The sequence below is a fragment of the Bubalus bubalis genome, chromosome 2, assembly GCF_019923935.1.
Source record: "Bubalus bubalis isolate 160015118507 breed Murrah chromosome 2, NDDB_SH_1, whole genome shotgun sequence".
NCBI classification, from domain to species: domain Eukaryota; kingdom Metazoa; phylum Chordata; class Mammalia; order Artiodactyla; family Bovidae; genus Bubalus; species Bubalus bubalis.
Genome location: NC_059158.1, coordinates 168,088,219 through 168,111,011, shown reverse-complemented (window position 1 = coordinate 168,111,011; position 22,793 = coordinate 168,088,219). Strand labels below are relative to the sequence as shown.

At 40.5% G+C, this 22,793-nt stretch overlaps 1 protein-coding gene across 5 annotated transcripts in view; it reads left to right on the top strand.

Annotated features, from left to right (window-relative positions):
- SLC19A3 (solute carrier family 19 member 3) overlaps positions 1–21,183 on the top strand; it is a 34,063-nt gene extending 12,880 nt beyond the window's left edge. For 3 of the 5 annotated variants that reach the window (XM_044937923.2, XM_045164618.1, XM_045164617.1), the window contains exons 2-6: positions 6,749–6,900; positions 10,235–11,045; positions 12,619–12,811; positions 14,252–14,393; positions 20,375–21,183. In XM_044937923.2, the coding sequence (XP_044793858.2) occupies positions 6,749–6,900; positions 10,235–11,045; positions 12,619–12,811; positions 14,252–14,393; positions 20,375–20,548 (1,472 nt within the window). In that variant the 3' untranslated portion in view covers positions 20,549–21,183. Of the gene's footprint in view, positions 1–6,748; positions 6,901–10,234; positions 11,046–12,618; positions 12,812–14,251; positions 14,394–15,177; positions 16,404–20,374 lie in introns of those variants that run through there. The other 2 variants (XM_045164616.1, XM_006047112.4) reach the window with 2 other exon arrangements.
- The last annotated feature ends 1,610 nt before the right edge of the window (positions 21,184–22,793 follow it).

The following is a 22,793-nucleotide window of genomic DNA, read 5'->3' as shown; positions in this document are numbered from 1 at the left end:
GCATTGTTTTTGCTTTGGCTCCATCCCTTCATTCTTTCTGGAGTTATTTCTCCACTGATCTCCAGTAGCATATTGGGCACCTACTGACCTGGGGAGTTTCTCTTTCAGTATCCTACGATTTTGCCTTTTCATACTGTTCATGGGGTTCTCAAGGCAAGAATACTGAAGTGGTTTACCATTCCCTTCTCCAGTGGACCACATTCTGTCAGATCTCTCCACCATGACCCACCCATCTTGGGTTGCCCCATGGGCATGGCTTAGTTTCATTGAGTTAGACAAGGCTGTGGTCCTAGTGTGATTAGATTGACTAGTTTTCTGGGAGTATGGTTTCAGTGTGTCTGCCCTCTGATGCCCTCTTGCAACACCTACCGTCTTACTTGGGTTTCTCTTACCTTGGGCATGGGGTATCTCTTCAGGGCTGCTCCAGCAAAGCGCAGCCATTGCTCCTTACCTTGGACGAGGGGTATCTCCTCACCACTGCCCTTCCTGACCTTCAACGTGGGATAGCTCCTCTAGGCCCTCCTGTGCCCATGCAGCCACGGCGTGGGGTTGGTCCAAATTTGGCCTTGGAATACAGAATGAAGCAGGGCAAAGACTAATAGAGTTTTGCCAAGCAAACACCTTGTTCCAACAACACAAGAGAAGACTCTATACATGGACATCACCAGATGGTCAACACCGAAATCAGATCAATTATATTCTTTGCAGCCAAAGATGGAGAAGCTCTATACAGTCAGCAAAAACAAGACCAGGAGCTGACTGTGGCTCAGATCATGAACTCCTTATTGCCAAATTCAGACTGAAATTGAAGAAAGTAGGGAAAACCACTAGACCATTCAGGTATGACCTAAATCAAATCCCTTATGATTATACAGTGGAAGTGAGAAATAGATTTAAGGGCCTAGATCTGATAGATAGAGTGCCTGATGAGCTATGGAATGAGGTTTCTGACATTGTACAGGAGACAGGGATCAAGACCATCCCCATGGAAAAGAAATGCAAAAGAGCAAAATGGCTGTCTAGGGAGGCCTTACAAATAGCTGTGAAAAGAACAGAAGTGAAAAGCAAAGGAGAAAAGGAAAGATATAAACATCTGAATGCAGAGTTCCAAAGAATAGCAAAAGAGATAAGAAAGCCTTCTTCAGCGATCAGTGCAAAGAAATAGAGGAAAACAACAGAATGGGAAACACTAGCGATCTCTTCAAGAAAATCAGAGATACCAAAGGAACATTTCATGCAAAGATGGGCTCGATAAAGGACAGAAATGGTATGGACCTAACAGAAGCAGAAGATATTAAGAAGAGATGGCAAGAATACACAGAAGAACTGTACAAAAAAGATCTTCATGACCCAGATAATCACGATGGTGTGATCACTGACCTAGAGCCAGACATCCTGTAATGTGAAGTCAAGTGGGCCTTAGAAAGCATCACTACGAACAAAGCTAGTGGAGGTGATAGAATTCCAGTTGAGCTATTCCAAATCCTGAAAGAGGATGCTGTGAAAGTGCTGCACTCAATATGCCAGCAAATTTGGAAAACTCAGCAGTGGCCACAGGACTGGAAAAGGTCAGTTTTCATTCCAATCCCAAAGAAAGGCAATGCCAAAGAATGCTCAAACTACCACACAATTGAACTCATCTCACACGCTAGTAAAGTCATGCTCAAAATTCTCCAAGCCAGGCTTCAGCAATATGTGAACCGTGAACTTCCTGATGTTCACACTGGTTTTAGAAAAGGCAGAGGAACCAGAGATCAAATTGCCAACATCCGCTAGATCATGGAAAAAGCAAGAGAGTTCCAGAAAAACATCTATTTCTGCTTTATTGACTATGCCAAAGCCTTTGACTGTGTGGATCACAATAAACTGTAGAAAATTCTGAAAGAGATGGGCATACCAGACCACCTGATCTGCCTCTTGAGAAACCTGTATGCAGGTCAGGAAGCAACAGTTAGAACTGGACATGGAACAACAGACTAGTTCCAAATAGGAAAAGGAGTACGTCAAGGCTGTATATTGTCACCCTGTTTATTTAACTTATATACAGAGTACATCATGAGAAACGCTGGGCTGGAAGAAACACAACTGGAATCAAGATTGCCGGGAGAAATATCAATAACCTCAGATATGCAGATGACACCACCCTTATGGCAGAAAGTGAAGAGGAACTCAAAAGCCTCTTGATGAAGGTGAAAGAGGAGAGTGAAAAAGTTGGCTTAAAGCTCAACATGCAGAAAACGAAGATCATGGCATCCGGTCCCACCACTTCATGGGAAATAGATGGGGAAACAGTGGAAACAGTGTCAACTTTATTTCTCTGGGCTCCAAAATCAGTGCAGATGGTGACTGCAGCCATGAAATTAAAAGACGCTTACTCCTTGGAAGGAAAGTTATAACCAACCTAGATAGCATATTCAAAAGCAGAGACATTACTTTGCCAACAAAGTTTCGTCTAGTCAAGGCTGTGGTTTTTCCTGTGGTCATGTATGGATGTGAGAGTTGCACTGTGAAGAAGGCTGAGCGCCGAAGAATTGATGCTTTTGAACTGTGGTGTTGAAGAAGACTCTTGAGAGTCCCTTGGACTGCAAGGAGATCCAACCAGTCCATTCTGAAGGAGATCCGCCCTGGGATTTCTTTGGAAGGAATGATGCTAAAGCTGAAACTCCAGTACTTTGGCCACCTCATGCGAAGAGTTGACTCATTGGAAAAGACTCTGATGCTGGGAGGGATTGGGGGCAAGAAGAGAAGGGGACGACAGAGGATGAGATGGCTGGATGGCATCACTGACTTGATGGACATGAGTCTGAGTGAACTCCGGGAGTTGGTTATGGACAGGGAGGCCTGGCGTGCTGCAATTCATGGGGTCGCAAAGAGTCAGACATGACTGAGTGACTGATCTGATCTGATCTGATCTGATCAAGGGATTAGTGGGTGGGGCAGGGTTTGAGAGTCTTATCTGAAACATCAGATTGTCTTCCACCTCTTTCTTACATTCCAGGGCTTAGAGGACCAGCAAAGAATTTCAGGATAATAGGTCTATGTGTAGGTTTGGTAACACTCCCTAGTTGATTTCTACCCACTTCCTTCCCAACCCTGTGGCATGGAGCAGCTCTGCCCAGTGCATGGATAACGGACCAGGGGTCCTTGGGGCTCTGGCATCAGCATCACTCAGCGCCTATAAATGTAGGTTCATGGGCCTCACTAGACTTACTGAATGAATCATGTACACTTAAGGGCTGGAGTCCAGGAAGCCATATTTTCACCAAACCCCCTGTTATTCTTTTGCTAATCAAGTTCACAGGCATAGTAACTGGCCAGAATAGGGAAGGGCTGTGCAATGAGGCAAGTGCTTGACAAGATGACCTGGAGAAGGGGGCGAGGGGTGGGAGGAAGGAGGGATGTGGGGAGTAAGGACTGTGGGGATAGAACAGCCAGACATTAGCAGCCAAGAGTCGAAGAGTGCCCCAGTGGCAGGCATAGAGAGGGTGTGTGCAGAGGAAACGCTTCAGGCTCACAGCAGGTTAGTATCTTTCCTGTGAATTATGTTGGAGAACTTAACCATGTCCAAGACCACCAAAACACATGTCCCCTTTACAGGGGAAAATTTGATGGAAAATTATGAAGGCATGAGCGCATTGTAATCCACATGAAAAAGCAAGATGTTCTCAAATGTGGCTGCCTTAAAATAAAGGCTTTGTTCTTGTTTTTCTGTGCATTGGCGGATGAGATCGTTCACCAGAGTTTTTGTCTGAAATTTGAATTTCAAGCAATGTTATTGGTGAGCTGGCAAAAGAAGTATGAACTTGTATGAATGATCAGTAAGCTACCTGCCCCCTTGAGTGGTGTGAAACTGCAGACTTAGGGATGAGATGGGGCCCATCATAAAAAAGAATGGAAGAACAGTCTGAGACATGCTGCATTCTTTTCACAACACAGAGTTACACCAAGATGGAAAAGAAGGGAAATAAGACAATGATGGCAAGTCAGAGCTTTACCAGCTCAATTTTTTAACCGAAGAATTATTAATTCCCAGATCATAGACACATAAAAATAATGTGGATGTCTGTTTTGTGTCAAGCACAATACTAAGCAAGGAAAGAGTCTAATGGAGAGAAATTGTGTAAATAAATACCTTCAGCATATTAAGTAAGATTTCAGAGTCAGAGGTTTCTGTGCAAAGTGTACTAGGCAGATTATAGAAGCTTTGACCAAGTCAATCTCTGTTCTAGGGTTGACCTCCTAGAAGGTCTTGCACAGACTGACTTCCTTTTATTGCACTTAATTACGCTTTGAAGATTCTGCATTTTTACAAATGGAAGGTTTGTGGCAACCCTGCCTCGAGCAAGTCTATCCACACCATTTTCCCCAACATCATGTGCTCGCTTCCTCTCTCTCTGTCCAAACTACCCCACAGTTGCACTCATCTCACACGCTAGTAAAGAAATGCTCAAAATTCTCCAAGCCAGGCTTCAGCAATACGTGAACTGTGAACTTCCAGATGTTCAAACTGGTTTTAGAAAAGGCAGAGGAACCAGAGATCAAATTGCCAACATTCTCTGGATCATCCGAAAAGCAAGAGAGTTCCAGAAAAACATCTATTTCTGCTTTATTGACTATGCCAAAGCCTTTGACTGTGTGGATCACAATAAACTGTGGAAAATTATGAAGGAGATGGGCATACCAGACCACCTGATCTGCCTCTTGAGAAACCTGTATGCAGGTCAGGAAGCAACAGTTAGAACTGGACATGGAACAACAGACTGGTTCCAAATAGGAAAAGGAGTATGTCAAGGCTGTATATTATCACCCTGCTTGTTTAATTTATATGCAGAGTACATCATGAGAAACACTGGGCTGGAGGAAGCACAAGCTGGAATCAAGATTGCCAGGAGAAATATCAATAACCTCAGATATGCCAATGACACCACCCTTATGGCAGAAAGTGAAGAGGAACTAAAGAGCCTCTTGATGAAGGTGAAAGAGGAGAGTGAAAAGTTGGCTTAAAGCTCAACATTCAGAGAACTAAGATTATGGCATCTGGTCCCATCACTCCATGGCAAATAGATGGGGAAACAGTGGAAACAGGGTCAGATTTTATTTTGGGGGGCTCCAAAATCACCAAAGATGGTGACTACAGCCATGAAATTAAAAGACGCTTACTCCTTGGAAGGAAAGTTATGACCAACCTAGACAGCATATTAAAAAGCAGAGATATTACTTTGTCAACAAAGGTCCATCTAGTCAAGGCTGTGGTTTTTCTAGTAGTCATGTATGGATGTGAGAGTTGGACTATAAAGAAAGCTCAGTGCTGAAGAATTGATGCTTTAGAACTGTGGTGTTGTAGAAGACTCTTGAGAATCCCTTGGATTGCAAGCAGATACAACCAGTCCATCCTAAAAGAGATCAGTCCTGGGTGTTCATTGGAAGGAATGATGCTAAAGCTGAAACTCCAGTGTTTTGGCCACTTGATGTGAAGAACTGACTCATTGGAAAAGACCTGGATGCTGGGAAAGCTTGAGGGCAGGAGGAGAAGGGGACGACAGAGGGTGAGATGGTTGGATGGCATCACCGACTCAATGGACATGGGTTTGGGTGGACTCTGGGAGTTGGTGATGGACAGGGAGGCCTGGCGTCCTGCAGTTCATGGGGTCACAGAGTCGGATGCGACTGAGTGACTGAACTGGACTGAGCTGTCTCTGTGTCACCTTTGGTAATTCTCACAATATTTCAGACTTTTTCATTTTTATAATGTTTCTCATGGTGACCTGTGACTAGTGATCTTGGATGGTAGTATGGCAGAAAGATTATTACGATTCACAGAGGGCTCTAATGATGGTTAGCATTTTTTGGCAATAAAGTATTTTTTAATGAAGTTATGCACAGTGCTTTGTTAAACATAATGGTCTTGCAGAGATAATAGACTACAGTGCAATGTAAACACAATTTTATATGCAATGGGAAACCAAAAAGTGTGTGACTCACTTTATTGTAATATTTGCTTTGCTGTGGTGGTCTAAAAGACTCGCAGTATCTCTGGGGTATGCCTGTACACCAGAGATTCACTAGCTGATGTTTTACTTACTCTCACATGTCCATTGGCCCATTGTTTACCGTTTATTGTGTGCGTGTTCATTCGCTTCAGTCGTGTCCAACTCTTTGGGACCCCATGGACCGCAGCCTGCCAGGTGTCTCTGCCCATGGGATTCTCTCAGCAAGAATACTGGTGTGGGTTACTATGCCGTCCTTCAGGAGAGCTTCCTGACCCAGGGATCAAACCCACACCTCTTGCATTACAGAAGTATTCTTTACCACTGAGCCTCTGGGGAAGCCCTTACCCTTTATTGCATGCTAAGTCACTTCAGTTGTGTCTGACTCTTTCTAACCCTATGGACTGTAGCCCGCCAGGCTCCTCTGTCCATGGGATTCTCCAGGCAAGAATACTGGAGTGGGTTGCCGTGCCCTTACCCTTTATTAGTAGCTACTTATTACCAGGATTATGATGGAGAGCACTAATGAAGTGGGCCTCTACTCCCAGCAATAATGAGTAAGAAGTTTGTTGATAAAGTAGGGTTGACTGGCTTGCGTAAGAAATATTTGAAAGCAGTTAATCACTCACCTTTTCAGGTCAGCTTGAGATAGAGGAAACTTTTTCCTCTCATAAAACATTTAGAAATCAGCTCTTCATGATATCCAGAATGCCAGAAAGAATAAACCTCAGTTCATTTTGGTTTTGTTTTCATTTGATCAGCCATGAGTTGTTTCCAGACTTCAGAGAGTCAGTCTTGGATTTATCCCACTGTGATCCTCTGCCTGTTTGGATTTTTCTCCATGATGAGACCCTCAGAACCCTTCCTTATGGTGTATTTATCTGGACCAGATAAAAACCTGACCAGTGCAGAGGTGAGTTAATATCCATACAAACCTTAATGTTGTTTAATCTTACAGGACTTACACAAGGACATAGAGTCAGGGTGTCATTCAACTGGAAATAAGATTAATATACTGACCTCAGTGAATCCCATTTTCATGGTATTTGTTATTTTATAGAACTGTTCAAACCACTCTTCGCTCCTCACACTTGCAAAGATGGGAAACCTGAACACATTGCATGTATAATAAATATTTTCACTTTTACAGAGTTCTAACATTAGGCTTAATGCATGGGAACATGTCAAGTCTCATTGATTCTGTTACACTTATCCTAAAATACAATCACTGCCAGGCACAGGATCTAGTCCTAATAAACTTTTAATTTGCTGGGGTATAAGCAGAATATATTTTTTTTAATGTAGCATTTCTTTGAAAGTGTTGAGAGTGTTAGTTACTCAGTCGTGTCCAACTCTTTGCCACCCCATGGACTGTAGCCCACCTAGCTCCTCTGTCCATGGAATTCTCCAGGCAAGAATACTGGAGTAGGTTGCCATTCCCTTCTCCAGGGGATCTTCCCTACCCAGGGATTGAACCCAGGTCTCCTGCATTGCAGGCAGATTCTTCACTAACTGAGCCACCAGTGAAGCCTTTCCTTAGGACACTTAATTTTGAAAAACTGTTTATCAGCAGATGAGACATTAACAGTTTATCTCCCAGCTTTATCTTCCCCGAAAGTCCCAATTCTCTAATTCAAAAGGTCTGCCGCTTTTTTTTTTTAATAAGTATAACAAGGAAGTGCCCTGACCTAGTTGAAGAATCACCCTAGGCTGGTTCTGTAGTCTCCAGTCCTAGCTAAGAAGACACTGCAGATTGTGAGGCTTCACTGGAAAGGGTCATTGATACTGTTTTATTTGGTGATGAGGCAGTAAGGACAGAAGGGCAAGTTTATTCTGCTACACTGTAAAATCACTTAGGGGCAGGTCTGTTTCAGAGTTTCTGAGACAGGAACATGACTCTGTTAAGACAAAGCAGACCACAGACAGAGGTCCAGAATCGGCCAGCGAACCCCAAGCCTCTACTTCTGCAACCATTATGGACCAGTGAAAAAGTGTTAGTCGCTCAGTCATGGCTGACTCTTTGCAATCCAATGGACTGTAGCCTGCCAGGCTCCTCTGTCCGTGGAATTCTCTGGCAAGAGTACTGGAGTGGGTTGCCATGCCCTTCTCCAGGGAATCTTGCTGACCCAGGTCTCCCACATTGCAGGCAGATTCTTTACTGTATGAGCCACCAGGGAGCTGCTGTGGACTAGCTAGACCACAAAGGTGCAGCCCAGTCCCACTAGCCTTTCAAATCACTGAACTTCCCCTCTTGTCACTGACACGGGAACCCATTGAGGTTGCTGGAGGAAGCAAGGGGCACAGAAGAGAGGCTGCTGTGGCTGACCTACACCTGTACCCAGCATGCCCCAAAGACCAACAACTTCCTCAGTGCTTTCCATGAATGAACAGTGAGTTCCCCTGCATTTCTGACTAAATCCACGAGACAACTATTATGCTGAGACCGAGAATTGAGTAAACAGATAAATCAACAGAACTGAAGAGAAACGGGGTTGGAAGCCCATACAATTTGTCCAGGAAGGAGACAAAATGCGTTACTGTTCCCACATCGTAATTCTGCCGGGTGATTTACTCTTTGCTGTCTTCCTGTGTGTGTTCATTCAGACTTGCACGGGCTAATTTTTTGCCATGATGGTGAATCAACACAAAGATAAAGGTTGCTGAATTCTTCTAACGCTGTAGCTGCTTTATGAAGTGTCATTAATCTTAAGGCAAGGCAAGGATAGTATTTTTTTAATAGCCTGAAAAGCCCACAAGTCTGTTGAACAATTTTTAACTAGTTTGCAGGCATACCTCAGAGACATAACTTGGTTACAGATACAATAAAGCAAACAATGCAATAAAGTGAGTCACATGAATTTTTTTTTATTTCCAAGTGCATAAAACAGTTATGTTTATACCATACTAATCCCTAGTGGCTCAGACAGTAGAGAATCCTCCTGCAATTCAGGAGACCTGGGTTCGATCCCTGGGTCCGATCCCTGGGTCAGGAAGATCCCCTAGAGAAGGGAATGGTTACCCACTTTAGTATTCTTACTGGAGAATTCCATGGACAGAAGAACCTGGTGGGCCACAGACCAGTGGGTTGCAAAGAGTAGGACATGACTGAGCAAGTAATGGTCTCAGCTGAGCATGACTTTTGCTCCAAGACTATTAAATATGCAATAGCAGTATGCCAAAAAATAGTATATACCTTAATTGAAAAATATTTTATTGCTAAAAAAATGCCAAAACAATTACAATAGTAACATCAAGGATCACTGATCATAGATTCCATAACAAACATAATAACAATGGAAAAGCTTTAAATATTGCAAGAACTACCAAAATATGACCAAAAAAGACATAAAATGAGCAAATGCTGCTGGGAAAATGGCACCAATAGTCTTGCTCAATGCAGGTTGCCACAAACCTTTAATTTGTAAAAATAAATAAATAAAAAGAACAAAAAGTAAAAAGCACAGTATCTGCAAAACACAATAAAATGAGGTATGCCTGGACTCTAGTGTGCATACAGCTAGTATAGTTCACATTGGGCTTCCCTGGTGCCTCAGTGGAAAATAAACTACCTGCCAGCACAGAAGATGCAGGTTCGATCCCAGGGTCGGGAAGATCCCCTGGAGAAGGACATGGCAACCCACTCCACTATTCTTGTCTCAGAAATCCCATGGATAAGAAGAGCCTGGTGGACTACAGTCCATAGGGTCTTGAAAAGAGTCGGACATGACTTGGCAACTAACCGACAAAGTTCCGATTGCACGTGAAGCTGATATATTCTTGTAGTGAAATGCATGTAGATGTATAAAGTGGGTTTTTGAGGGGGTGGGGGAGTTCTCCTTTCCTAGGGTTTCCTTGAAAATCAGTTTTCTATTCTGTTTTCTTGTCATATGAAGATACCCTATCTAATCAGGGCTTCCCTGCTGGCTCAGATGGTAAAGAATCTGCCTGCAATGCAGGAGACCTGGGTTGGGAAGATCTCCTGAAGGAGGGTGTGGGACCCTTCTCCAGTATTCTTGTCTGGAAACTCCCCACAGACAGAGGAACGTGGTGGGCTACAGTCCATGGGGGCCACAAAGAGTCAGACATGACTGAGCAACTAAGCACAGCACCCTATCTGATTAGATACAAAGTTTTATATTGGGCAAGCCACATGGATCAACACTTTAGAAATACACAAGTCTGAGAAAGGTAACCCTCCCCAGTTCCCAGTGCTTCGTGGTCACAGAATCCATTTTCCACCTCTGCAGCTCACAAATGAGATCTTCCCCGTGTGGACCTACTCTTACCTGGCGCTACTGCTTCCAGTCTTTATCCTCACGGATTATGTCCGCTACAAGCCAGTCATCATCCTCCAGGGGATCAGCTTCATCATTTGCTGGCTGCTGCTCTTGTTTGGCCAAGGAGTCAGGACCATGCAGGTGCTGGAATTCTTCTATGGGATGGTCACCGCCACCGAGGTGGCCTACTATGCCTACATTTACAGCGTGGTCAGCCCGGAGCACTACCAGAAGGTGAGCGGCTACTGCAGGAGTGTCACGCTGGTGGCCTACACGGCGGCCTCCGTGCTGGCCCAGCTCTTGGTATCCCTGGCCGGCCTGTCCTACTTTTACCTCAACGTCATATCCTTGGCCTCTGTCTCCGTGGCCTTCCTCTTCTCACTTTTCCTACCCATGCCTAAGAAGAGCATGTTTTTTCATGCAACACCCAGCCAAGAAGCCCTTCCAAAGCCACCAGGAACGGACGCTGTCTCAGAGGAACCTCAAAAGGATCACAAACCAGTGGGAAAAGAAGTGTTCACTGATTCAGGGAACCCAGATGATGGCCAGGTGACCAACCCAAAGCCAGGAAATGTAGCTCTGAGAGTTTTTGTGCAGTGGGTACAAGATTTGAAGCAGTGTTACTCCTCAAAACATCTTTTTTACTGGTCCCTATGGTGGGCTTTTTCCACAGCAGGTTATAACCAGGTTTTGAACTATGTCCAAGTCCTGTGGGATTACAAAGCACCATCCCAGAGTTCAGTATATAATGGAGCAGTAGAAGCTATTGCAACCTTTGGAGGTAAGTAAACATTGATCTATCTTCCTTTCTTGCCCAATCCCCAACCCCCCCACCCCCGCAAACTAAATTCATTTCTCCAGTTGCTGAATTCTCCACAGTGGTAAATTAAGTCTGTTCAGAAGGCATATTAATTGTTTTCAGGAATAGAAGGCAATGGGGGAAAAGGAGAGACACGACAATTCTGTTTAATGTGTTACAGGTAACTCAGGAGTTCAGGATTCAACACCAAGTGATTACATTCTAACCAGATTCCTAAAATTCCATTTCCTCATCAAGAAAAGTGTTAATAATGCCCTCTTTTCTTTCAGGATTGTTTTTAATATCAAAAAGAATATGGGCATTGTGTATTAATATATAAACAAGGTGTTCTGTTATCTTAGAAAATGAACTGAAATAGTAAGACTTCCAAATTTTCACTGGAAGCGTTTTGTTAATAAAGAATTTGATTTAGCTAGTCCCGGTCTTTAAGCAATTCCAGGTTCTACACCACACATTTCCAAAATTAGCTTTCTTACGAGATTGAAATCAGAAGTGGAAGGTATTTGAGAGTCAAGATTCTAATATCAGAGAGAAGTCTGCCTTTGAAGTTCACTCTGCAATAAATATTTATATCCTGGTTAACAGAAACTTAAATTCAGCTAAGACTTTGAAGATATTTTCTAGGAAGTAGGAGATTTCCACACCCTCCTTTACAAAAAAATTTCAGAAACTTCATGTGGCATCCATTTTACTATTGTTTCCCTTTTAAGAAGACTTACATTTAAACTCCTAGAAACCAGGGCAGTCTTGGAATTGGTTCACTGAAATTATTTATTCCACATTTCAAGTTCTGAGAAGAAAAGTAATTTTATTTCTTTTGTAGTAATGGTTCTTGCCTACATCACATATGGAAAAGTTAATCAAATCTCAGTAATTCAAAACATAAATACCTCTCACTTCCTTAAAGAGAACTATAATTACTAACCCTAATTTCTGTCAATACTCAATCTCTTAAATTCTGTAACTTGTTCACCTCAAACCTGAAGCAGATTAAGCCAAATCTTGAAGACATTGGGATGGAGATTAGAAGAAAGATGAAGATTAGTACTAATGACTAAAACTTACTACCCAATGCAATATATCTGTAACATATTGCTGAGAAAAACAACAAAGAAAGGCATATATGAACAGGCTAAGTGTACTGCAAGAACAATTGTTTCATCTTTATCTATCCCTGCCCTCAGCTTGTTATATTAAGCAACTGAGTTTATGTATCTTTTTTCCCCACTCTGATGATTAGGAACCTTTCTGGTCCCTCTGGAACCTTTCTGATGTATAGGACAGTGTTTGGCATATAGTTGATGCTAATTTAAAGTGTGACAACTTGATGTTTGAAAGAATAGAAATTAAAGAGTAGCCAAGGGAAAACATGCTTGAGAAGTGGATAAATCCCCATTTAGGCGGGTCACATTATTTTCACAAATTGTGTAAGTAATATATTCCTCTTTCAGGGTTGCCTGAAACCTGAATTCTTAAGACAGCATGTTAATATTTCACTGGATGTGTTGGATCTTCCTTAATGTTTCCTCTGTAGGGGCTCTGGCTGCCTTTGCGGTGGGTTACGTGAAAGTCAACTGGGATCTTCTGGGAGAGTTGGCTCTGGCCATCTTCTCAGTTGTCAGTGCAGGCTCTCTGTTTCTCATGCATTACACGACCAACATATGGGCGTGCTACACTGGCTATTTGATATTCAAGACTGTCTACATGCTCCTTATCACCATAGCAGTGTAAGTATTACTTAGCATTTCTTCTCACTCCTAAAACAATACCATGTTCTCTTTTCTGTATTCCTGTAATTCCATTGAGAACTTTGGAAGGATTTTAATCAATGCAATAGTAAATGTTGACTACTTCATATTAAATTAGGCACAGTTAAGCCATCTTTTCATTCAATTGTTTATCCATTGAATATTGCTGATATTAGTCAGCAAGGAAAAATGTTTTGTAAGTTCATAAACCAAAGGCATGTTACAGTGTCATTTATAATTTTTATTTCAAGCAATTTCCTGGTTTGCATAGTACGACGGGATTTGATTTGTGATTAAGTTGAGATTTCATCTCTAATTTCGCTTGGTTGCTAGAGCAATTCCAGGCATATACTTTTGTATGAAACAAAATATTCTCAGCCCGTCATAAGACGTTGGCTACTGAAAAAAAAGTAAATGCAAAAATCACGGGAAACTATAAATCCCAGTGATTTTTTTAATGATTAAAAGAATTTGGTTCCACATTTAAGTGCAGAGAAAGTTGAGTGTAGGAAATATGATTTGGTTTCACTGAAAGAGATAAGAAACATTTGAATTTCAAACACATGAAAGAAGTAGTATGAAATTTTAGGTTTTAATCTGTGAAAAATGCTTGATAAGTAATTGACAAAACACAGAAATATAAAGACCCTGAGAAAAGATCATGAAACATAGGAAAGAGATGAAATTTGTGGCATGCTCTTTTTTTTTTTTTCCACTGAACAGAGTCAGGTTAATGTATCAAACCCATGTGTCTTGAGGGTTTTTTTAATGTATTTTGTTAAGGTAGAACGACATTATTTCTTTTCATTTTAGGACTATTCAGAACCCAAAGCCTTTTACCTTCATTCCAAGGAAGAACTGCAAATATCATATATTTGCCAGCCTTTCAAAAGTGTTTTGTAATAAGACTTCAAAATTTATATAATTATTTAAAAAAAAAAAAAAAAAGTTAGTTATAGATTCACTCAGTTATACCACCAGCCATGCTTTGGATCTTCCAAAGAACAATTCATCTACAAAACTTTAAAACTGCCGATAGAGTCAACAATAAAAAGAATAACTGTCCAAAAAATTCCTTAGGTTGGATGTTGCTGATTTTCTTAAAAAATGCACTGTGAAACAGTGTCTAAGATAAGATAGCCTGCCATATTCTCAAGTTATGAGAACTAGAACATTTAGGTTTAATCTCCGAAAGTATTAAATTGGATAGGAGCAATTTTGCCATATTTCCTTTAACTACATTTTAATTCAGCCTTTAAGTATATATATATATTTTTTCTCTGCTCTGACTGTTTATCTACACTGGAGGAGATTTAGACAAAAAGTGCTGTTAGTAAGACACTTTCTCTTCAGTCTCTTTTAAAGATAAGAATCCCATGTATGTTCATGTTTTAAAAGTTATTATGTGTTGAATGATAGGTTTCAGATCGCCGTTAATCTGAGTGTGGAACGCTATGCCCTGGTGTTTGGAATCAACACCTTCATTGCCCTGGTGATTCAGACCATTGTAACTGTAATCGTAGTAGATCAGGGAGGACTGGGGCTTCCAATCAGCATTCAGGTATGTTGCAATACTTCCACTTACCTATTCATGTAATTGGGGGAACGTAGAATGAAAGGGCTTTGTTCAGCCTAACCACTGCCAGTATTTAATGTCTTGAATTTCTTGGTTAGGCAGATTTTAAATTAAGCCATTCCTTTAATTACCAACTCTAAAATCAAGCAGATTTTGAGCAGTAATCACTATAGGTTAGCATTTGCTTTGGCTCCTAAAGCCCCATCAAGTGACACTTACCGTTGTGTCCCCCCTTATGTCTCCTCCTCTTCCCATGGTCTAGGACCAAGGTTTACTAAGATGCCACTGGGGAGGAGTACATGCTTACCGAGTCTACTTCCCTTTTCCCTTTAGCACTGAGAGACTTAAAATTAGACCAGCATCACGTTTTACATATGGCTCCAAAATAAAGGCGATAAGGCAGGTGAAAAATAACCTGTGTTTATAATCCAGTCCTGGAGACACTATATATGCACTATTCTCCAAAAATGGACACATACATCAGTGGGATTTAGTGTTTTTGTTTTTTACCATTAGTGGTATCTGCTAGAATTTAACCCAAGCAATCTTGACTCTAGAGCCCACACTCTTAGTTACTGCATAGCTTATCCTTTCACACCTGGTTCTTCTAAAAGGGGAGAAGGAAGTTTTATGCAAATCTAAAAGATCTGTATTAAGACCCTAAGTCTCAGTAACCCCATAATCCAAGCAAATCAATAGCATCGCTGTGTATTATTATGGACAGTCATATTTCATGTGTGTCTAATTCACTCGATTTGTTTTTCTCTAGTTTTTAGTTTATGGAAGTTACTTTGCAGCCATTGCTGGCATTTTCCTAATGAGAAGCATATACATTATCTACTCAGCCGCATGCCGAAAGAGAGTACAGAACTCTGCTGTTACAAGTCAGAATCACTATAGGCCACACCCAGAGGAACCAAAGAATGTCTAATGAGCAAAGCTCTAACCTCTGTCAACCACTGCAGCCTCTGAGCAAGGACTCTGCTGGTCACACTCACATATATACGGAGTGTCATATCTTAACACCCTTCACAGGTCTAGATTCCAACGAACATTTTCAAAACCAGAAAAGTTCAGCTTTGGACTAGATACCTATGTGCCCAACTGACCTAGATGCAGCTGACCAGGGCTATCATCTCAATTCAACAGCCCATGTCGGGGAACTCCAATAAATAGCCATGACTGGAAAATTCTGGTTTTGATCGCTTAGAAGGATACGCACATGGTGTGGAAACAAACCATGAAAAAAACCCAGTCATCCTTCAGTTGATGTTCCCCAGCTGTGAACAAAAATACTAACTGAAGTGACCTTGTTCCTTTATTAGATATTTGTTTTATTTTACCAAATTAGGCAACACAATGGACATTTTTTGTCACATGAATCATTGTCCTTCTTCCATTAAATATATTTCTTTAAAACATACAGTTCCTTGAGAAAATTGTAAGACTTTGTCCCATTTGTAAGGACTCCTTTTCTCTCCTGAGAACACAGTATTATTCGCAAGCTGCTATTTGTTAATATCACCACTTAATTTTTTTCAAGTTGGCTTCTCACTTTGTGCTCTGCTGAGCTTTGTTGTTGAACCTCTACCTCAGGAGTAGCTTCAGACACTCCTGTGTGGCCACAGAATGACATTCATGCCAATTTCCAGTGGTCCCAGGAGAGGCAATAAACTTACTCCTGTCATGACTCCTGAAGACGGAAATGGCAACCCACTCCAGTATTCTTGCCTGGAGAATCCCATGGACAGAGGACCCTGACAGGCTACAGTCCATGAGGTCACAAAGATTCGGACACAACTGAGCAACTATCACTTATCACTCACTATCTTGACTCCAGAGAGGTGTTTTAATATCATGTCAGTGTGATGTCTGCCTAAAACAGAAAAACCTAAATAGACGTTTTAGGGATTTCTAGAAGTATTTGTAAATAAAAAAATCTAATTTTTAGATGGGAGAAATTGTGCTAAATAAAATAGATGTGTGCAAAAAAAAGAGCCTTTCTCATTTTTTGATGAATTGTGCTGAAAAATGTCTTGAGTTTGCATGTCCTTTGAAACTTCAACAACAGTCCCGTTGAACAATCTGCCACTGGGAATAAAGAATGCTGATTCAATATTTGTCTTTCTAATAGACTTCTCCAAATCTCAAAATTCAGTCACTGGATGAAAAATTAAAATTCAGTCCAAAAATCAACATACTTAGTGGAGAAAGCTAATACGTAATTATATCAAAAACAAGGAAAGAATGACCACTGTTGTCCTTCTTGGTTATTGTAGTGAAGATATTAGTCAACACAGTGAGATAAAGAATGAAAAGTCAAAAATTGGAAAGAAGGGGAATTCCCTGGAGGTCCGGTGGTTAGGTCTCTGCACTTTCACTGCCGAGGGCCCAGGTTTGACCCCTGATCTGGGAACTAAGATCCTACAAGCTGTGCAGCATGCCATAAAACAAACAAACAAAAAAAATGAAGGAGGAAAGACTGTCACAATTCCAAAGGCTATAGATATGCATCCAAGAGACTCAAATAAAAACAAATAGCAGTAGAGAAAGTAAGTGTATAGAAATCAAAAGTTTTTGTGATGCAACAACCATTTAGAAGATACATGTGAGTTAAAGGCCACATTTATAGTAGAATAAAAATAAAATACCTAAGATTACATTAATCTAACAATTCAATAAGTGTGTAAGACATATAGAATATGCCTGAAACACTTTTGAAAATTACTTAAAAACACCTAAACATATGGAGTCACCTACCTTGTTCTTGACTAGTAAGAAAAATACATATAAAGGCATTAGGCTTCCTAAATAATTTATATGGTAAATCCTATCCCAGAGGGAAAAAAAATACCTTTTTTAACTAGTATAGGTGATTCTAAATTTATTTGGAAATTAACAAAGAAGAACCAATAGAATGGTTTTTTAAGTGGAAAAACAAGATTAAATTATTTGCAGAGAATAAAATCTAACTCTGAAATCTTAATTACAGTCAACCCACTCCAGTGTTATTGCCTGGAGAATCCCAGGGACAGGAGCTTGGTGGGCTGCCTTCTATGGGATCGCACAGAGTTGAACACGACTGAAGCGACTTAGCAGCAGCAGCAATCAGCATGAAGAGACAGTTTGAATTAGTGCCTAATTCATATAAGAATTTAGACTATTACAACATTTCATACAAGAAGAAATGTGAACATTTAATAATATTGAAATTATTCTTTTCAAAGGTAAAACTAAGTTGGTCTAGAATAACTATCAATATGTAATGTATATGTATCAATAAGCAAATATGAAAAATGAAACTGCAAAACTATCCGAAGAAAATATGTAAAACTTACTTTATAACTTTAAACCTTTCTAAAGTAACAGAAAATCTGAAGTCATAAAAAAGTGAATTGATAGCATAAAACTAACCTTAAGCATGGAAAAAGTTAAGTAATATAAGCAAAGCCAAAAGACAGCTGATAATCTGGAAGAAATATTACAACTCATCAAAGCTACTTTTCCTAATTTATATAGAACCAATACAAATTGATAAGAAGTCAAAAACCTGAGGAAAAAATGGGCAAAGAATGTGAACAGGGAATTCAGGAAAAGAAAAATATAAATGACTCAGATATATGAAGAAATGCTTAAATTAACTCATAAGAGAAATGCATATTAAAAGTACAATTAAGCTCCATTTTTCACTTCTCAGAGTAGAAAGTAATCTAAATGTGTGATAATAGAATTTGTTCTCTGGGAATGGGTCAGTGGCAGTCTTGAAGATTCATGGTGAGAGTGTACATTGTCTTCATGGCTAGGAAGGAAAATTCAGGATTTTCAAAATTACAAATGTGCATATCTTTCCACCTATAGATTTGTCTGATAGAAATATGTATTACTGATATATTTGCATGCCTGGGAACTGACTTGTGTAAATATATTTCATTAAAGCAAAGTTTCTAGGCACAAAGGATTGGAAGCTATTTAAACTTCATTAAAAGGGGAGAAGGGAAGTATATTATGGGACACCAGTATATTCACTTGTAATATTAACTAGATTAAATAAGGAGGAATATCTTTCCATTGTGATAAAGGGCTCTAAATATATTATTACTATTTAGTAAATAATGATAAATTATTGTTAAGTGAAGAAAAGTCAAATGACAAAATAGTAATGAATGCAATAGCTCATCATTCATGTAAAAGTAAGGAGAAAAATAACTACATTGGCTTATATACACATACAACTTTTCTGGAAAGATTAGAAAAAGCTGATAATAATCTTTCCCTGCTGTGGGGTAATGGGAACCCGAAGGAGTTGTCATCTCATCATGTTTTTTGATGTTTGCACCCTCAAATTAAAATATTAATTTTCCAAAACAGCATTTAACTTCTTGGGAAAAAATTAGCATGGATGAATAAGGAGCTAGAATTTTTCAATTATTTCTATATAACCATTTCAGTGTTTTTACATTTGGGGCAATATGCAAGGTTAACAAAATGTACATTTATTAATCAAAGGAACAAACACACAAGAAAAACTCGAGTATTTTTTCAACAGAAAATTTTATTTGGTATCTCAATAAAGAGAAAGGTTATTACTTTTTTGAATTGAAACATAGGTTTGCTTGGTAAAGATGTAGGATTTTGTGACTGATAAGTACACCTTATGGAGAAAATTTTTTAATGTTTTGCTTTGTACACGGAATGACTCAGAAACAACAACAGAAACAGAACTCATAGACAAATAACAGAAATAAGGAGGAAGAAATAGCAAAAGAATAGCCTTTTCTGAGAAGAAAAAAAATGGTTATGGTTCTAGCTTGTTTAGTTTGCTCTCTGCCTGTATTTAGGCCTTAATGAAGGTGAAATATGTTGCTCTAGTTGAGAAACTTGTCACAGAGGCACTTACGGAAGATAAGCAGGCTCACAGGGCCTGTGAGGAAGAGGCACACTGGTAGCAGAAGTGAAGATATCCAAAGGAAGGTGGCAGGTGGCTGGGAGGCCTGGGCCCCAGAGGCCCTGCACGTTCACCTCTGCCAGAGAGAGTCAGGCTGGGGCTGTGTCATCAAGGAAGGACCACTGGGTCCTGGCTGGGGGCCAGAGAACAGCTTTGACTCCTGTATGTGTCATTTAGCTTTATTCCATTACCACAACCACAGACTATATCTAAACCTCCCTATTGCCTTGTAAGTGTTCACCAAGGTTTGGCAGGTGGACTTAGGTGAGGAAATGTGTATTGCTCAGGGCAAATCATGACGCCTCTAGACACACAACTGAAAATTCATGTCTTTTGACAATGACTAAATCAAAGGCAGAAATAATTACTAAATCAAACAATTATTAACTCATTGTCTCAACACAATGAAAGTCAGAAGACAGTAGAAGATAACTGTCAACTGATAACTGTACCCCAGAGAAACTTCCTTTCACATTTTTTTTATCACAGGGAAGAAGGATATCCCCTGTACTGGACAGCATTCATTTGCAAGTTTACAGATAAGAATTATTTTCTGTCTCTTTCAGTTATCGACAATGTTCACCTCTGTGAAATAGCCCACCTGGCTGTAAAAGGCTAGAATCAGGTCACTGGAATCTAGATAATGTCTCTAGAATCTAGACAATATCTAGTTCTCCACTGATGCACAAAGTCTTCCCTATGTATCAACATACCTCATATTCAACAGAAAAGTAAAACAGCAAGATAAAAACAATATTCTAAACCCCACCATTCCGTGTCGCTTTACTTCTGCAGAGGCTGGATAAACATCACCTGGGGTGGGATGGGCTAGTGGGGAGGGGAGTATTCTGCCAGCAGTGACTTTGGGCTGGAGGCTATCCTGGGAATCTTTTCTAAATCTATGCTCCTAGGACTTCAGGTCACTGAGCACAACATTCTAAAAAAATTCTGAATTTGATTTCTTTGATCACATCAGTCTAGGAGAAATTTTGATTTATGATTTTTTTCCCCTTATTTCCAGGAGGAACTAGATCCAAGAATGGAATTTTGTGTGACTTTACAAAAGAAGCTGGTTTCAGCAAGGTGTAGGCTTCAGTGTCCAGACCCTGACATTTTAGCAAGTGGAAGGTACCTCTGGGAGGCCAGAGGTACTGGGAGCAGGAGAAGAAGAAATCAGAACTCATCCAGAAAGTAGTCAAAACAGACAGAAATGAGAAAAGGAAACTGCTCCAACCTGCCATTTTCCTCGATGACAGAGAGGGCAATCAGGTGATTTGACGTGGTATTCTGATGCAGTTTCAGGGAGGTTTGTATTTGTGCAGTCAAACTGCCCAGCTTCCCACATCGATGTACTGCATGACTTGGGGACATTTGTCTGCACCTCAGTGTTCTCACCTACAAAATGGGAACAAGAATGGTGTTAGGTCACAAGAGTGTTGTGAGGATTAAATGGGTTAAGACATACATGTCACTTACCCAGAGGGCTCAGGACACAGGGCAGGGTAAGTCTTGGCTAGTATTACTGTTAATAATTATTTTTCTAAATGTGAGATGTTCAGGTATATAAGTTTCCTTGAGTTGCCCGAGTTTTGATTCAGAGATCACATCATTAGCATTTTTCTAAGTAGAAATTTCAAGTATCTCAGGATACTGAGTAATTACCTAGCAGAGCAGTAGCTTGGGTTTTGGAAACTACGGTTACTGAACTACTAGGAAAAATGAAGGTCTTGAAAAGAGACAGTCTGTATGAGGTTGAAAATACTGAATTGTCCTGGAGGAGGTCCCTTCAGAAGTAAAACCTTTTATGTACTATTAATTAATGGAGTGGGCTTCCCTGGTGGCTCAGTGGTAAAGAATCTGCCTCCCAATGCAGGAAATGAAGATTTGATCCCTGGGTTGGGAAGCTCCCCTGGAGAAGAAAATAGCAACCCACTCCAGTATTCTCACCTGGAAAATCCCATAGACAGAGGAGCCTGGCAGGCTTCAGTCTATGGGGTCACAAAGAGTTGGACATGACTGAGCAACTAAACAACAGCAACAATTTATGAAGTGCTTGATATGAACCAGGCATTGTTCTAGTCCTGCATTAATTAGAAGGCTTAAAAAACAAAACAAAACAAAAAACCTCCATTTTCCTATTTTCAGCAGAGAAATAGAAATTAAACAGTCTTTTTTCTTCCCTTAGCATGTGCTTCTGCTCCATCTGGACCAAATTAGATCTTGGACCAGATTAGATCTTGGCCCAGATTACAACATCATATGATAGTTTTATCTAAATGGATGAAGGGTTTTCCCTGCTTTAACACTAGGAGTAAATTTAAGAAATTTATTTTATTTGACTGTATATGAAATTCAACTAAATCCTTAAATTTCCATTTCCAGGTATCCAATATTGGTAGACCCTACCCTCAACCCCCAATCTATAACTTTATAGTCAGTTTGTTTCTGGGGACAAGTACAGAAAAATAGTAGGTTATGCAATGTTCGTTGCAGCACTATTTACAATAGCCAGGACATGGAAGCAACCTAGATGTCCATCGACAGATGAATGGATAAAGAAGTTGTGGTACATTTATACAATGAAATATTACTTAGCCAAAACAGGAACAAATTTGAGCCAGTTATAGTGAGGTGGATGAACGTAGAGCCTCTTATACTGAGTGAAGTTAGTCAGAAAGACCGGTTGGATGGCATCACCTACTTGAAGGGCAGGGAGGCCTGGCATGCTGCAGTCTGTGGGGTCGCAGAGAGTCAGACATGACTGAGCGACTGGACAACAAGTCAGAAAGAGAAAAACAAGTATCTTAATGCATACATGTGGAATCTAGAGAAATGGTACTGATGAACTTAGTAGAGAACAGACCTGTGGGCACAGCGGGGAAGGTATTGAGAAAGCAGCACTGACACATATAAACCATCATATGTAAAAGAGATGGTGGCAAGTTGCTAAATAACACAGGGAGCCCAGCCGAGCATTTAGTGTGATGACCTAAACGGCTGGGAGGGAACGCAGGAGGGAGGCTTTGAGGTAAGGTACTGTGTTTGGGTTTATCTCCCAATATGATCTAGAAAAGACAAGGGATTAATCTTGAAGGGCAAGGGAAGGCTAAAATTGGCCAAAGCAAATTCTTAAGTGTATCCATGAGGATATACATCCCATGCTCTATTCCCTTCTGTGCTCTGTCGCTCAGTCGTGTCCGACTCCTTGCAACCTCACGGACTGTAGCCCACCAGGCTTCTCTGTCTATGGGATTTTTTTCAGGCAAGAATACTGGAGCAAGTTGCCATTTCCTTCTCCAGGGGATCTTCCTGACCCAAGGATCAAACCTGCATCTCCTGTATCTCCTGCCTTGGCAAGTGGATTCTTTACCATCGCACCACCAGGGAAGCCCTGTCCCCTTCTACTTTGCCCAGACTGGAATCTTGGGCAACATTGTTGC